The sequence below is a fragment of the Schistocerca cancellata genome, chromosome 11 (assembly GCF_023864275.1).
Source record: "Schistocerca cancellata isolate TAMUIC-IGC-003103 chromosome 11, iqSchCanc2.1, whole genome shotgun sequence".
In the NCBI taxonomy this organism is placed as follows: domain Eukaryota; kingdom Metazoa; phylum Arthropoda; class Insecta; order Orthoptera; family Acrididae; genus Schistocerca; species Schistocerca cancellata.
The window spans coordinates 114161526-114179667 of record NC_064636.1 but is presented as its reverse complement, the minus strand read 5'-3'; the positions used below and the strand labels follow the sequence as shown (position 1 = coordinate 114179667).

The following is an 18142-nucleotide window of genomic DNA, read 5'->3' as shown; positions in this document are numbered from 1 at the left end:
CCAGTAGCCCTACAGAAGTTGTGGACACTGGAGGGTATGAGAAAAGACATTGGATAGGGAGAACATGACATCGAAATGACAGCTTCTTTTGACTTGCGACGGAGGGAGGAAAGCAGTCGATCCACCGTCTGTCAAAGATGTAACCACAACATTCCAGGAGCGGTCGAACAGTGGTCTGCAAACATGCAACACTAGAGGAATTCCCCGAACATTGCACATGCCTGCAAGCATGGTGCATGAAATTCTACGAAAAATCCTGCAGTGCTATGGATGTAAAATCACACATGTTCAGAGTTGCTTCCTGCTGACCTTCCAGAAAACCAAGCGTTCGGTCTCTTGTTCACACGGAAGCGGACAACAAGTAGATTATGGGAAAAATGAACATCGGCACGCACGTGAACTGGTTCAAAAATGGTTCAAATGGCTCTGAGCACTATGGGACTTAACATCTGTGGTCATCAGTCCCCTAGAACTTAGAACTACTTAAACCTAACTAACCTAAGGACATCACACACACCCATGCCCGAGTCAGGATTCGAACCTGCGACCGTAGCGGTCACGCGGTTCCAGACTGAAGCGCCTAGAACCGCTCGGCCACTCCGGCCGGCGCGGATCTTGGTCTGAGGACAGTTACAAACCAATGTTTTCCGTCCGATATGGAACGACCTTGCCTTGGTGGATGGGCTTACCCAACACTGCGACAAATGTTGACTGCCGATCTTGTTCATTCATGAGCACTGAACAGTACGGGTGGCGTGTGTGCATAGCCGTCCTACTGCGATTAATTTGTCTTTTGAGGGCGACCCCACTACGTTAAGACGCCTACAGCTCCATCTATTTTTGAAATTTTCGTTAAATTTCTTTCGTGCAATGTCCTTTTCCCCTGTGCCAATAATGTACTGTTCAAATTTGACGCCATTCTGAGCAGTCGTTTCCTTTCTACAGCGCTTTGAAAGTGGAACTTTAATTATGGACACCCTGTACACCGTGTTTTCCCTTAAGATTCAGATGGTTGAAATGGCTCTGAGCACTATGGGACGTAACATCTGAGGTCATCAGTCCCCTAGAACTTAGAACTACTCAAACTTAACTAACCTAAAGACATCACCCCCCCCCCCCCCCCCATCTGCCCTTGGCTATTCCGAAGTGTTGCGAACAGAAATCATACTGTCTCTGGGTGTGATTTTTATATCTCTTGGGCACAGAAACCGGACTATCGCCATGTTTTTTTAATTGTCTGTCTACTATTTTACCTGTATGCTTCCTGAGTATTTTATTAGCATTGCCAACCCTTTGTTTTATGTTTTAACTTTCCACAATTTTTCGCCGTTTTACAATTTACGTCACCGTTTTATCGCCTGCTTTTATTCTTTCTTATCTTCTTCTTACGTTTTAAAAAGTCTGTAGGCTGAAGAGCAGCGTACTAAGCTGCTGCCAGCCCGCCCCCTTAGGGGGGAAATCGAAGTTCAATAAAGGAAAGAAAAAAAGACATCACACACACCCATGCCCGAGGCAGATTTCGAACCTGTGACCGTAGTAGCCGCGTGGTTCCGGACTGAAGCGCCTAGAACCGCTCGGCCACCGCGGCCGGCTTTTCCGCAAGAGCGTGCAAAAATGTAACCGGCCACAGACAGTGCTCCTCTGAACAATTTGACGCAGGGAAAAGCCACCTTAAGGAGTTTTGGAAGGAAACTTCTTTGTCTAGCAATGCTGTTTTCCAGCTTATTTACAACTAACATGCATACAAGTTTACACGTATTGTCCTGTTTATTTACATGTATACTCTTTATTTGGTGCAAGGAAACGAGAAGCACGAGACTGATTACCAGGAAGTCATGATGCAAGGTTTTGTTTACTTTAGTTGTGCATATCGTATTTATATTGTCTCATCACAGAATGTGCTCTGAATCAACGATAGACGCATTAATGAATCAGTGCTATTCAAAGATGTACCAGTACAGTGCGATGGAGTTGTACCGTTACAGTTTCGCAGAACCCACTGACATGCAGCTTGTGTATGGGGAAGTACGGTGCAATGCTTTCACTGCTGAAAGGCTGTACAGGGAACGATTTCGTAACAGGCATGACGAGTGTTTATTTCTCTCGATCGACGAATTCGGGAGACTGGTTGATCGGGAAGAAGAAACGAGGGACCTGGCAACATGAGGGGCACTCGCCTACCTGATTTTGAAGAGGAGGTGCTGGGACGTGTTGCAGTGGACCCCAATACAAGTGCTCGTCGTATTGCACGTGGAATGGGCGCTGCACGTACTAGCGTGTGGCGAGTACTCCACGAACAACAATTACAGCCCCATCACCCGCCACGAGTCCACGCAATGCTTGTGACTGACTTTGGTGCAACGCTCGCAGTGTGTCAGTGGCTGCTCCAACAACTGATTGGTGGACCAGATTTCCTGCAAATCGTGCTGCTTACTGACCAGGTCTCACTGGATGGTATTGCGAACAGCAGAAATAGCCATGTATGGGATGAGGACAACCCTCACACTGTTGTAGAGACACGCCATCAAGCAGGTTTTGCTGTGAATATCTGGACCAGAGTTGTAGGCGACAATCTCAGCCGGCCGTTGTGGCCAAGCGGTTCTAGGCGCGTCAGTCCGGAACCACGCTGCTGCTACGGTCGCAGGTTCGAATCCTGCCTCGGGCATGGATGTGTGTGCTGTCCTTAGGTTAGTTAGGTTCACATAGTTCTAAGTCTAGGGGACTGATGACCTGAGATGTTACGTCCCATAGTGCTTAGAGCCATTTGAAACATTTGACAATCTCGTTGGGACATATCTTCTACCTGGCCATCTGAATGGCCACCCGTACTTTAGCTTCGTGCAAAGAGTTCTACTTGGGTTGTTGGAAAACGTACCCTTGGCTGTTCCTGAGAGGATGTGTATACAACATGAAGGTGCACCGCCTTACTTCACTGTGGATGTCCGCAACCATCTCAGTGCTGTATTTCTTGGTCGGTTGATTGGAAGGGGAATTCCTATTCCATGACCTGCGAGGTCACCTGACGTGAGTGGCCTTGATTATTTTCTGCGAGGATATCTAAAGTCACTTGTGTATGAGACCCCAGTGGATTTGGAGATGTAATTAGTTGACAGAATTGTGGCTGCCTGTGATGCGATTCGAAACACACCAGGGATATTTGTCAATATAACGTCCAGCCTTGTCGTCAAATATGGAGTGTCTAGGAATCCTTCTTACTCGGTTCGCTAGACAATCAAATCAAAGAAGTCATACTAATGAATTTTATTACCAAACGAAAAGAGACAAAACTTTTGCATTTACACAGCTTGTGGCAAGCCAGGAGCTACATACAAAATAAGCAATCTTCTTCCATATAAACAATTCAAAGTCTGCGCTACATGAAGTGTGCAAATGAAATAAGTAGAGTTGAAGCTACTACAGAGCTCGCCAGTCTTAAAGCTGCTATTCAGCTGGGGCGTCACCAGTCGGTCGCGGCGCTTATGTCCTCTTCACATAGGGGCCGCTACTGTTGCGTTGTCGTCCTGGAGAGGGGTCGGTCAGCGTCCGATTGGCTGACGTCTTCTTCACAGCCTTCTCTTCCCTGTCGTTCCCGACTGGCGTGCCGGCGCTTGGCTTTATGCCGTAACAGTCAGCGTGCGTCAGAATCTTGTTCGCCTGTGTCATGCTTGCATTGAGGCTGGTGGCCGTCAGTTACAGCACGTTTTGTAAGATACAGTACACATGGTCCGTTTATTGTGTGAATGAAGGTCTTTCCAGTTACCTGTCATCATCTATGTTTCCCCTGTATCCAACATCTGGTATCAATGGTACTTCCTCACTTTACTCGGTCCTTCCACCATTCATCTTCCACAATTTGGTCCCCTAGCAGGTTTCTCCTCTTTAAACTCATCTTTAGTGTATCAATCCATCTTGTTCTCGGTCTTCCCAGTTACAAGTAACTAATGTAAATAAAAAAAGTGCACATGAATGTGATTTCGTACATATTACATCCTTAAGCTGGCTTATCCACCCCAGCTTCCCTACTCAAATTGTTCAGTAGAGCATCCTCCATGTCTTGTTCAATTTTTGCACGCCCTTACGGAAACATCCTGTGTGTGTAGTTAAAGAGAGAGATAAAAGATTGAACTCATGTAAAAGGAAATGCATAATCTCTTAATACTTAAAAAGGTCGTAATTCGTAGTATTACAGCAGTCTTAAGCCTCGAATACTTTTCTTGGTTGTCGATAATTGTGTTTTCGTTGCTGTTACATTCTCAGTGCGTACAAATCACGAAAAATGTGGCTCAGATTAACATCTGGCTTGTTACTTGTGAGAGAGAAGGGTGAGCACTTGGTTCGTTCGTGGGGCTGAGCTGAGACAGAGCGTTAATTCTCTCGACGGACCGACACGCCCTTTCTTCTCTCTACCACAGACCTCACCGAGAAGGGGGGTCTCGACAAGTACTAGAGGCTGAGTGGAGGCAGCCGCCGCAACCGCGCTGACACTCACGTCGACGGAGTTCTTGTCGCCGCGCAGGAAGTGCTGCGCCACGTGCACCGGAAGTATGTTGGCCAGCAGCTTCCGGTTGTACGCCTGCAGGTGCTCCACGTCCTCCTTCTCCTCTGCAACAAGCCAAGCGACACGCAGCGTTAGTCGTAAGTGCACGGTCCAGAGTTAAAGTGGGGCGAATCCGCCGAATTGAGAGAAAGGACAGTAAAAGTTAAATCACTTGAATTAATTAACAATGCGATTGAAACAAAGTTTGGGAATGATCGGTATGTATTTAAATGATCAGTCGCATCTTGATAAGCTTTCAAAGTGGTGCAAAGATTGGCAATATGTCAGGCAGAAGTTCCTGGCAGATTGAAAGTCTGTGTTGGACCGAGACTCGAACTCGGGACCTCTGTCTTTCATGAGCAAGTGCTCTACCGACTGAGCTACCCATGCAAGACTCACGACCCGTCATTACAGCTCTAATTCCGGCAGTACCTCGTCTCTTACCTTCTATGCTTCACAGAGGCTATCCTGCGATGTGTGCAAGACTAGCACTCCTGGAAGAAAGGATGAATGAAATGGCCGTACGGCATTGCTGACCGGGAGTCCCCAGCCTCCGAAGTTCGGCCGCAGAGTGCGAGTGTTATTTCAGTCGACGCCACATTGGGCGACTCCCGCGTGCCAGTGAATCAGGATGAAATGATGATGAGGACAACACTACACCCAGTCCGCAAGCTGGGAATCGAACCCAAGCCCGCTGCATGGGAGGTAAGGACGTTACCGTCCGGCTAAGCAGGCGCATGGAAGAAAGGATATTGGGGAGAGATGGCTTAGCCACAGCCTGAGGGATCTTTCCAGAATGAGATTTTCACTCTGCACCGGAGTGTGCGCTGATATTAAATTTTCTGGCAGATTAAAACTGTGTGCTGGACAGAGACTCGAACTCGGTACCTTTGGCTTTCAAGGGCTTTCATATCATCGCACACTCCGCTGCAGATTGAAAATCTCATTCTTAGAACATCCCCCAGTCTGTGGCTAAGCCATGTCTCCGCAATATCCTTTTTTTCCAGCAGTGCTGGTCTTGCAATGTCCGCAGGAGAGCTTCTGTGAAACATGGAAGGTAGGAGACGAAGTACTGCCGAATGTAAAGCTGTGGGGACGGGTCGTGAGTCGTGCTTGGATAGTTCAGTCGCTAGAGCACTTAGTTGTGAAAGGCAAAGGTCCAGAGTTCGAGTCTCGGTCCGACACAAAGTTTTAATCCGCCAGAAAGTTTCATATCAGAGGACACTCCGCTGCAGAACGAAAATTTCATTCTGGAATATGTGAGACATTAGTTTCTACCAGCGTATACAATGTTCAAATAACTTACGGGAATGCAGGCGAATGACGTCGCCGACAATCGTCGATATTTCGACAGGACAACACCCTGCCATTTTCAAAACAAAACTTCGGGACTACGCGCTGCGCAAACGAATACAAAACCTCAGTTTCCAATAAACTCCATAATGATAACACACACACACACACACACGCACACACACACACACACACACACACACACACACACACACACGATGGTTCAAATGGCTCTGAGCACTATGGGACTCAACTGCTGAGGTCATTAGTCCCCTAGAACTTAGAACTAGTTAAACCTAACGAACCTAAGGACATCACAAACATCCATGGCCGAGGCAGGATTCGAACCTGCGACCGTACACACACACACGCACACTTTGCTAGCACTAGCGCCATCACAAACTAAAGATGACCGACGTCGGAAGTCATCGATAGTGAAATTTATAATCAACGGCTGAGCTCGCATAGACCTGCCCCTCTGTTTCTTGTCAATTGAGAGAGCAGGATTAAATGCGGAACTCAAACAAATACCACCATCCCTATTTATACGGTAACTTACTAATTTAATATCAACAGCTTCCTTAGTATCACTGTCGCAATAGCTGGAAGTGCATTCTAGAATCTCCGTGTTGTTATATTCCGTACCATCACTGGTGACAAAACAATATTCTGCAATAACGGATTTCCTCGGCTGTCGTAAGTATATGTGCCGGTTATGTCCAGTACACCGGTCCTCCATAGCGCCACAACTAGGACTATATCCGATATATCGACATTTAAAAATATCGTTATCGGCCCCCGAGATTTAAACAAAAAGTGTCGATGTATCAACGGAGTAAATATGGACGTGTTGTTGTTGATGTCTTCAGTCCTGAGACTGGTTTGATGCAGCTCTCCATGCTACTCTATCCTGTGCAAGCTTCTTCATCTCCCAGTACTTACTGCAGCCTACATCCTTCTGAATCTGCTTAGTGTATTCATCTCTTGGTCTCCCTACACGATTTATACCCTCCACGCTGCCCTCCAATGCTAAATTTGTGATCCATGATGTCCTATCAACCGGTCCCTTCTTCTTGCCAAGTTGTGCCACAAACTCCTCTTCTCCCCAATTCTGTTCAATACCTCCTCAGTAGTTACGTGATCTACCCATCTAATACTCAGCATTCTTCTGTAACACCACATTTCAAAAGCTTCTATTCTCTTCTTGGTCAAACTATTTATCGTCCATGTTTCACTTCCATACTTGGCTATACTCCATACAAATACTTTCAGAAACGACGTCCTGACACTTAAATCTATACTCGATGTTAACAAATTCCTCTTCTTGAGAAACGCTTTCCTTGCCATTGCCAGTCTACATTTTATATCCTCTCTACTTCGACCATCATCAGTTATTTTACTCCCCAAATAGCAAAACTCCTTTACTACTTTAAGTGTCCCATTTCCTAATCTAAATCCCTCAGCATCACCCGACTTAATTCGACTACATTCCATTATCCTCGTTTTGCTTTTGTTGATGTTCGTCTTATATCCTCCCTTCAAGACACCATCCATTCCGTTCAACAGCTCTTCCAAGTCCTTTGCTGTCTCTGACAGAATTACAATGTCATCGGCGAACCTCAAAGTTTTTATTTCTTCTCCATGGATTTTAATACCTACTCCGAATTTTTCTTTTGTTTCCTTTACTGCTTGCTCAATATACAGATTGAATAACATCGGGGACAGGCTACAACCCTGTCTCACTCCCTTCACAACCACTGCTTCCCTTTCATGCCCCTCGACTCTTATAACTGCCATCTGCTTTCTGTACTAATTGTAAATAGCCTTTCGCTCCCTATATTTTACCCCTGCCATCTTTAGAATTTGAAAGAGAATATTCCAGTCAACATTGTCGAACGCTTTCTCTAAGTCTACAAATGCTAGAAACGTAGGTTTGCCTTTCCTTAATCTATTTTCTAAGATAAGTCGTAAGGACAGTATTGCCTCCCGTGTTCCAACAGTTCTACAGAATCCAAACTGATCTTCCCCGAGGTCGGCTTCTACTAGTTTTTACATTCGTCCGTAAAGAATTCGCGTTAGTATTTTGCAGCAATAACTTATTAAACTGATAGTTCGGTAATTTTCACATCTGTCAACACCTGCTTTCTTTGGAATTGGAATTATTATATTCTTCTTGAAGTCTGAGGGTATTTCACCTGTCTCATACATCTTGCTCACCAGATGGTAGAGTTTTGTCAGGACTGGCTCTCCCAAGGCCGTCAGTAGTTCCAATCTAATGTTTTCTACTCCCGGGGCCTTGTGTCGACTCAGGTCTTTCAGTGCTCTGTCAAACTCTTCACGCAGTATCATGTCTCCCATTTCATCTTCATCTACATCCTCTTCAATTTCCATAATATTGTCCTCAAGAGCATCGCCCTTCTATAGACTCTCTATATACTCCTTCCAACTTTCTGCTTTCCCTTCTTTGCTTAGAACTGGGTTTCCATCTGAGCTCTTGATATTCATACAAAGGTCTCTTTAATTTTCCTGTAGGCAGTATCTATCTTACCCCTAGTGAGATAAGCCTCTACATCCTTACATTTGTCCTCTAGCCATGCCTACTTAGGCATTTTGCACTTCCTGTCAATTTCATTTTTGAGACGTTTGTATTCCTTTTTGCCTGCTGCATTTGCTGCGTTTTTATATTTTCTCCTTTCATCAATTCAATTCAATGTTTCTTCTGTTACCCAAGGATTTCTACTAGCCCTTGTCTTTTTACCGACTTGATCCTCTGCCACCTTCACTACTTCATCCCTCAGAGCTACCCATTCTTCTTCTACTGTATTTCTTTCCCCCATTCCTGTCAATTGTTCCCTTATGCTCTTCCTGAAACTCTGTACAACCTCTGGTTTAGCCAGTTTATCCAGGTCCCATCTCCTTAAATTCCCACCCTTTTGCAGTTTCTTCAATTTTAATCTACAAATATGGACGTATCGGCCTATAAAAATATCGGCTGCACGTTTCAAATACACTGCCGGTTTTCGAGTTGTATGTTTAATTATTCCTTCATTATTAGTTATTCTGTACATAAACAAGGTAGCAGCCTGCCTATCCTCCTTGGAGCAATAATTGAAGAAAAAAACACTTAATTTGAAAATTTGTAACTTAATAATGGGAATTTGTGCAGAGCAAAAGCTTGTATTACAAAACATTTTTCATCGAATGTTGTGTTGTTCATTAACAACTGCGTACATGGTCCACTGTCATGCAGTATTTCGTTGCAGTCGACCTGTCATACATTATTTTCTTAGTTTATCATTGGCTACATGTCGAAATAAACCTATTTCCACGCTGATGTAGAACAATTGCGTAGTGAAGCTAAACGTTGGAGTTTCTGTTGGTGGCGCCGAGCGCCAATTACGTCAGCATTTTCCCTCACACGTCTCCACCAGCCGCAAGGACCAATCTTGTCTTTTAAATTTTTGTTCATCATTTTAAGTAACTATTTTTGAAAACTGCCGATGTGACGAACTAGTAGACTAGTTTTCTTTTTTAACGCAACTTGTGTATTATTTCTTGAAATCGGAAATCTTATTCCATTCACACCGACATCCCCCCCTCCCCCCCCCCTCAGTGCAATCGAACTTCCTGTTTTGTGCCGCCTATACTTCGTTCACACAGTCATAGAGAAAGACTGGAAGTGATGAAAGCTCAAAAAGTTGTAAGATTCCTTCACACAGTTAAAGTAAAATTATGTTCTACTACAGTTTCAAAAGAACAACTTCAAATATTTACCGCAAATTACGAAAAAAATAAAAGTATCGGCACTCGATACTGCCATTTTGATATTGCCAGATCGAAGAACAGATTGTCGCCATTGACATTTCCCGGGGAATATATCAGTACCGGTAACTTATCAACAGCCCTAGCCACAACTGCAAGGCATACGGTAGACACCAGCCTTACGCAAAGCAAGATCATCCTTTACGGAACCTAAAAGGACCCAGGTCCCAGATGGTGGTCGAAAGACACCCTTCACCTCATATTTCCGCAAAATAAGACCAATCCTTTATGAAAAGCTCCCTGCGTTGGACGAAAAGGCCGTAGACTTTGGTGTCACCTTTGTCTTATCAACAGTTGGTCGATAGCGGAACGCACGTTTAATCTGTCTTTCAGTATAAGTATTCTGACGAAAGATGACTTTAAGATGAGTTAACTCAGCTCACTAACCCTCAGGGTTTGAAATGACGTGGGCCCTATGAAACAAGGGACGAAGTATTCTCTTCAGGTTGAGCCGGCGTGCACTTCCAGCTATTGTTCAAAAATGGTTCAAATGGCTCTGAGCACTATGCGACAACTTCTGAGGTCATCAGTCCCCTAGAACTTAGAACTAATTAAACCTAACTAACACAAGGACATCACACACATCCATGCCCGAGGCAGAATTCGAACCTGCGACGGTAGCGGTCGCTCGGCTCCAGGATGTAGCGCCTAGAAACGCACGGCCACTCCAGCCGGCCCACCTATGGTGATAGTGTTATTTAGGAAGCTGTTGAAATTGATTAACAATGAACCTTATACACTGAAGAGCGAGAGAAACTAGTACATCTACCTAATATCGTGTAGGGCCCCCGCCAGCACACAGAAGTGCAGCAACACGACGTTGCATGGTCTCGACTGATGTCTAAAATAGTACTGGAGGGAACTGACACTATGAATCCAGCAGGCCTGCCCACAAATTCGCAAGAGTACGAAGGGATGGAGATCTCTTCCAAACAGGCACGTTGCAAGGCATCCCAGATATGCTCAATACTCACTAATCTTCATGTCTGGGGAGTATGGCGGCCAGCGGAAGTGTTCAAACGCGGAAGAGTGTTCCTGGAGCCACTCTGTAGCAATTATGGACGTATGCGGTGTCGCACTGTCCTGCTGGAATTTCCCGAGTCCTTTGGAATGCACAATGGACATGAATGCATGCAGGTGGTCGGACAGGATGCTTACGTACATGTCACCTGTCAGACTCGTATCTACACGTATCTAGGTCCCATATCACTCCAACGGCACACGCCCACACCATTACAGAGCCTCCACCACCTTGAACAGTCCCCTGCTGAAATGCAAGATACATGAATTCATAAGGTTTTCTTCATACCTGTTCACGTCCATCCTCTCGATGCAATTTGAAACGAGACTCGGCCGACTAGGCAACATGTTTCCAGTCATCAATAGTCCAACGTCGGTGTTGAGGGGCCCAGGCGAGGCGTAAAGCCTTGAGTCGTGCAGTCATCAAGGCTACACGACTGGGCCTTCGGCTCCGAAAGCCCATATCGATGATGTTCCGTTGAATGGTTCGCACTGACACTTATTGACAGCACAACATTGAAATCTGCAGGAATTTGCGGAAGGGTTGCACTTCTGTCAAGTTGAACGGTATGACGTTTTACCGGATTCGTGATATTCACGGTACTGTCGTGAAATGGTCGTACGGGAATATCCCTACTTCATCGCTACCTCGGAGATGCTGTGTGCCATCGTTCATGCGCCGACTATATCACCACTGAAACGCACATGAATCTTGATAACCTGCTATTGCAGCAGCAGTAACCGATCTAACAACTGTGCCAGACACTTGTTGTCCCATATAGGCGTTGCCGACCGCAGTGTCGTATCCTGCCTGTTTGCATGTACGGGTGTTTCAAAAATGACCGGTATATTTGAAACGGCAATAAAAACTAAACGAGCAGCGATAGAAATACACCGTTTGTTGCAATATGCTTGGGACAACAGTACATTTTCAGGCGGACAAACTTTCGAAATTACAGTAGTTACAATTTTCAACAACAGATGGCGCTGCAAGTGATGTGAAAGATATATAAGACAACGCAGTCTGTGGGTGCGCCATTCTGTACGTCGTCTTTCTGCTGTAAGCGTGTGCTGTTCACAACGTGCAAGTGTGCTGTAGACAACATGGTTTATTCCTTAGAACAGAGGATTTTTCTGGTGTTGGAATTCCACCGCCCAGAACACAGTGTTGTTGCAACAAGACGAAGTTTTCAACGGAGGTTTAATATAACCAAAGGACCGAAAAGCGATAGAATAAAGGATCTGTTTGAAAAATTTCAACGGACTGGGAACGTGACGGATGAACGTGCTGGAAAGGTAGGGCGACCGCGTACGGCAACCACAGAGGGCAACGCGCAGCTAGTGCAGCAGGTGATCCAACAGCGGCCTCGGGTTTCCGTTCGACGTGTTGCAGCTGTGGTCCAAATGACGCCAACGTCCACGTATCGTCTCATGCGCCAGAGTTTACACCTCTATCCATACAAAATTCAAATGCGGCAACCCCTCAGCGCCGCTACCATTGCTACACGAGAGACATTCGCTAACGATATAGTGCACAGGATTGATGACGGCGATATGCATGTGGGCAGCATTTGGTTTACTAACGAAGCTTATTTTTACCTGGACGGCTTCGTCAATAAACAGAACTGGCGCATATGGGGAACCGAAAAGCCCCATGTTGCAGTCCCATCGTCCCTGCATCCTCAAAAAGTACTGGTCTGGGCCGCCATTTCTTCCAAAGGAATCATTGGCCCATTTTTCAGATCCGAAACGATTACTGCATCACGCTATCTGGACATTCTTCGTGAATTTGTGGCGGTACAAACTGCCTTAGACGAGACTGCGAACACCTCGTGGTTTATGCAAGATGGTGCCCGGCCACATCGCACGGCCGACGTCTTTAATTTCCTGAATGAATATTTCGATGATCGTGTGATTGCTTTGGGCTATCCGAAACATACAGGAGGCGGCGTGGATTGGCCTCCCTATTCGCCAGACATGAACCGCTGTGACTTCTTTCTGTGGGGACACTTGAAAGACCAGGTGTACCGCCAGAATCCAGAAACAATTGAACAGCTGAAGCAGTACATCTCATCTGCATGTGAAGCTATTCCGCCAGACACGTTGTCAAAGGTTTCGGGTAATTTCATTCAGAGACTACGCCATATTATTGCTACGCATGGTGGATATGTGGAAAATATCGTACTATAGAGTTTCCCAGACCACAGCGCCATCTATTGTTGACAATTGTAACTACTGTAATTTCGAAAGTTCGTCTGCCTGAAAATGTACTGTTGTCCCAAGCATATTGCAACAAACGGTGTATTTCTATCGCTGCTCGTTTAGTTTGTATTGCCGTTTCAAATATACCGGTCATTTTTGAAACACCCTGTATCTGTATTTGAATACGCATGCCTATATGAGTTTCTTTGGCACTTCAGTGTAGGGTACGAGATTCGTGCGTAAGCCAGGTGGCAGACTGCGGTTTACTGATAGAACAGCCGATCTGCAAAATAGACTGCTTGTTAATCACTCGTGCGATCAGTCCTAGAATGCAGCTGACGTGAGCGGTGCTGATATCAGGTAGGACTAATAGGGGATATTGAACGTATACAGAGAAGGGCAACACGAATCGTCACAGGTTTTACCTGTGGGAGACTGTCTCATAGATGCTGAAAGAACTGAATTTTCCGACATATAAAGATAGACGCAAACTATCCCTAGAAAGCCTACTTAACAAAATATCAAAAATCGGCTTTAAATGATGACTCTAGGAGTACACTACAACTCTCTGCAAACTATCCCTAGAAAGCCTACTTACAAAATATCAAAAATCGGCTTTAAATGATGAGTCTAGGAGTACACTACAACTCTCTACATATTGCTCCCATAGTGATCGTAGGGACAAGATTAAATCAATCACACAACGCCCAAAGGTGATAAACAATCATTCTTCCCGTGGACGTACGTTTGAGGTGTGATCAAAAAGTAACGAGAATTTTGTTTTCCTTAAAGAATCTTTATTTATTCATTAACATGAACTCTGCCGACTTGAAAGTAATAGCACTCAGGTGTAATACACCTGTTCCTGTCCTTGTTTCAAAAAAATGGTTCAAATGGCATAGTGGCGTTTACAACAGCATTGACTATCAGCTCGGAGACCGTGGCTGCGGTTACCATTGACGCTGCATCACAGACAGGAGCGCCTGCGATGGTGTACCGAACGACGAACCTGGGTGCACGAATAGCAAAACGTCATTTTTCGGATGAATCCAGGTTCTGTTTACAGCATCATGATGGTCACATCCGTGTTTGGCGACACCACGGTGAACGCACGTTGGAAGCCTGTATTCGTCATCGCCATACTGGCGTATCACCCAGCGTGATGGTATGGGGTGCCATTGGTGACACGTCTCGGTCACCTCTTGTTCGCATTGACGGCAATTTGAACAGTGGACGTTACATTTCAGATGCGTTACGACCCGTGGCTCTACCCTTCATTCGATCCCTGCGAAACCCTACATTTCAGAAGGATAATGCACGACCGCATGTTGCAGGTCCTGTACGGGCCTTTCAGGATACAGAAAATGTTCGACTGCTGCCCTGGCCAACACATTCTCCAGATCTCTCATCAGCTGAAAACGTCTGGTCAATGGTGGCCGAGAAACTGGCTCGTCACAATACGCCAGTCACTACTGTTGATGAACTGTGGTATGGTGTTGAAGCTGCATGGGCAGCTGTACCTGTACACGCCATCCAAGCTCCATTCGTCTCAATGCCCAGGCGTATCAAGGCCGTTATTACAGCCAGAGGTGGTTGTTCCGGGTACTGATTTCTCAGGATCTATGTACCCAAATTGCGTCAAAATGTAATCCAAAAAAATGGTTCAAATGGCTCTGAGCACTATGGGACTTAACATCTGAGGTCATCAGTCCCCTAGAACTTAGAACTAATTAAACCTAACTAACCTAAGGACATCACACACATCCATGCCCGAGGCAGGATTCGAACCTGCGACCGTAACGGTCGCCAGGTTCCAGACTGAAGCGCCTAGAGCCGCTCGGCCACACAGGCCGGCGGTCCTTGTTTCATCCTTGGAAACACTTATGCAACTCACACCTTCAGACGTACCGGTTTTATCGCACCAGTGGTGGCAAAACGACGTCCTTTCGTGGTTCTCTTCAGCCTCGGGAGTAGAAAGCAGTCGGGGGGTTCCATATCAGCCCGCGGCTTCAAGGTCAACATCGATAACGCGGCGCACAGCCACCTACTGCTAAAATGTTCGTGTCGTTCTCGTCGTCGCTATAAACCGCAGTTAATGGATGAATGTGATTTGAGCAGACATGCAGGATGCCTCAAAGACGTATGTGCGAACCATACTGTCGAATCAGTTAGTTTGAAAGGGGGCGCATTATTAGCATGAGAGAATGCCATGCAGCCATCCGGGAAATTCAAAATTGTTAAGGCTTTCGTGGCCACTTGTTGACAAACTGCCTATTGGCTTCCGTCTCGGGTTCTTCGGCCGACGTTCATCTAATGATTTTTCTGACGTTTCGCCAGCACGCGATGATACTTTCGTGGTGTGGAGCCATGGTGAAGAACAGCTCGGTGAATTCCTGAGACACTTGAACAGCCTCCATGCCAACATAACATTTACCATGGAAGTAGAAAAGGACAAGAAACTGCCATTTCTAGATGTGCTGGTCACAAGGGACGGCGAAAACCTGGGACACAGCGTGTATCGAAAACCGACACACACGGACCGATACCTGCACAAACTGTCAAACCACCACCCGAGCCAGAAAAGAGGCATGATTAGTACGCTCGTAAAGAGAGCAGGACGAATATGTGAGCCTCAACACCTCAAACGAGAAATGCAACACCTGGAAACTGTTCTGAGGAGCAATGGGTTCTCCACAAATTACATTAGAAGTGTAACAGAGCCAAACACTCGGCGAAGTAAGGAACCAGAGAAAGAAATGTCGGGTACGGCCTTTCTGCCATACATTCCCAGAGTGACGGACAGAATCGTCCGTATATTGCGCAAACACGGCGTAAAGACGATTTTCAAACCGACAAGGAAGATCAAAGAGTGTCTTAGATCGGCGAAGGAGAAAAGAGACCCACTTGCAATGTCGGGAATATACCGTATACCTTGCACATGCGGAAAAGTTTATGTCGGAATGACTGGACGATCCATTAACACCAGGATCAAAGAGCATAAGCGACATTGCAGGTTGGGGCAGGTGGAGAAATCGGCCGTGGCAGAGCACGCACTGAATGAGACCGACCACGCAATAAAATTCGCCGACACGGAAGTTCTGGCTGTAGAGAAGCACTATCACACGCGCTTGTTCAGAGAAGCTGTAGAAATCCAAAAACACGCGAACAGTTTCAACAAGAAGGAGGAAAGCCTTAAGGTAAACGGATCCTGGCTTCCCGTACTGCAGCGAACGACCGTCGCAGGTAGCAAGAGGAGAACCGCACCGGAAATGACCGTGGAGAAGCCCTCGGACTTTGGCGCGCCAGGTACATATAGTCTGCGGCCGCGAGCTCGCCTCCAGTTCACCACCGGCAATGGAGGGTGAAGCTTTGACAATGCCAGCCACTCGTGCTGGCGAAACGTCAGAAAAATCATTAGATGAACGTCGGCCGCAGAACCCGAGACGGAAGCCAATAGGCAGTTTGTCATCCGGGAAATTGCTGTGTTTGTGGAACGAAGTGTTGGAGTGCAATGGGTGTGTGCAGAATGGGCGCAGAGTAGGACGAGATGGGTGGATCAGATCGCACCACCCAGACCATCTCCCGAGAAGATCGACACCTCATCCGACTGGCATTGCAGGACTGATCTATGCCCCCTCAGATGTAGTGGAACAGCGCAACACATCGTTCACTATCAGGGGTGACAGCCGTCGCCGTTTAATATGGTACGGTGGTGGTGGTGGTGGTGTGTTGGGGCTTATGGGCGCTCAACATCGAGGTCATCAGCGCCCTGACACACATTAAAAGGAACGAATGTGGACAGACCTAAGAAAACTAAAGCACACACTCAAAGAAAGCAGGAAAAGAAGGAAAATGTTACATAAGAACGTAAAACCTAAGGAAAGGGGAAACATAGCAACAAAAATGTCACAGGAAATTGTTATTGGCTGGCCACTTACATAAAATATGGGCGAGCTTGTCACACAGTGAGCAAATTAAAATCCTCTCCCTAAAATCTTTGTAAAAACATTTGACAGGGCACAGATCTTTAAAACTTTAACCACATTCGTCCGAGTGTTGCCTAAAAGAGATGGCAGGTCCGCTGGCAAGTCAGCCGCGGCCCGCTGGTCAGAAAATAAAACGCAATCCAATAAAACGTGGCGCACAGTGACCTGGACGCCGCAAGCACCACACATTGGAGGGTCCTCTCGCCGGAGAAGGAAGCCGTGCGTCATAGGGCTGTGGCCTATTCGAAGCCGCGTGAGGAGAACCTCGTCCCGTCGACGGGGCTCAAAGGAAGTACACCACACACGCGTTGTGGGCTCGACTATACGGAGCTTATTGTCAGTCACTTCCAGCCACTCATCCTCCCACCGACGCATGACCCGTGAGCTCAACAGCGAGGTGAGTGCGTGCAAGGGGATAGCACACTGAGGTACTTGTGGACCGAGACACGCCTCCTTGGCTGCGAGATCTGCCCTTTCATTCCCAGCAATGCCGACACGCCCCGGAACCCAGCAAAAAGCTACAAACTTCTCCAGTCGCTGTAGTCGGAGGAGGGCATCCTGGATGGTCTGGACAATTTCGTCTGCCGGATACAAACGTTGCAATGAGTGAAGGGCACTGAGTGAATCGGAACGGACAAGAAATTTAGGAGAGGAAGAATGTCTCATGTGCTCCAGTGCCCGCAAGATCGCAGACAATTCTGCATCAAAGACAGTAAAAGTCTGAGGCAGTCGGACCTTGAGGACACGATATGGAAAAACAACTGAGCAACCAACAGAATTCCCTTGTTTTGACCCATCCGTAAAAACAGCTACATAGTCGTGGTGCTCAGATAAAATGGCAGAAAATGCTGCATTAAAAACGGTGGCAGGAGTGCAATCTCTCTTGTACTGCAATAAATCTAAAATCACTCTGGGCCTCTTCAGTAACCAGGGTGGCAGGCGGTTAAAACCTTGGATTTGGGGTTGTACAGACTCCACACCGAGGGACTCTAGTACACGTTGCACACGGATCCCAAATGGCAACGTAGCCCGGGGACGGCGGGAAAAAAGGCGGTCCAGAGGTGGATGGGCAACAAGACGGTGAGCAGGCGAGCTGGGAGCTGCAAGAAACTTACAAGCCTGGCGCACCAGCAGGAGCTGCCGCCGGATGGTAAGTGGCAGTTCGCCAGACTCAGCACAGAGGCTGGGTACGGGACTGGTCCGATAAGCACCCGTGGCCAGTCGGATCCCAGCATGGTGAACAGCATCGAGGATCCGCAAATAAGATGGCCTCGCTGACCCA

General features: G+C 46.6%; 1 protein-coding gene across 1 annotated transcript in view; it reads right to left on the bottom strand.

Moving 5' to 3' along the window:
* LOC126108294 (adenylate cyclase type 5-like) overlaps positions 1-18142 on the bottom strand; it is a 693279-nt gene that overhangs the window by 127595 nt on the left and 547542 nt on the right. The window contains exon 15 of the mRNA XM_049913517.1: positions 4490-4602. Within this exon, the coding sequence (XP_049769474.1) occupies positions 4490-4602 (113 nt within the window). The remainder of the gene's footprint in view (positions 1-4489; positions 4603-18142) is intronic.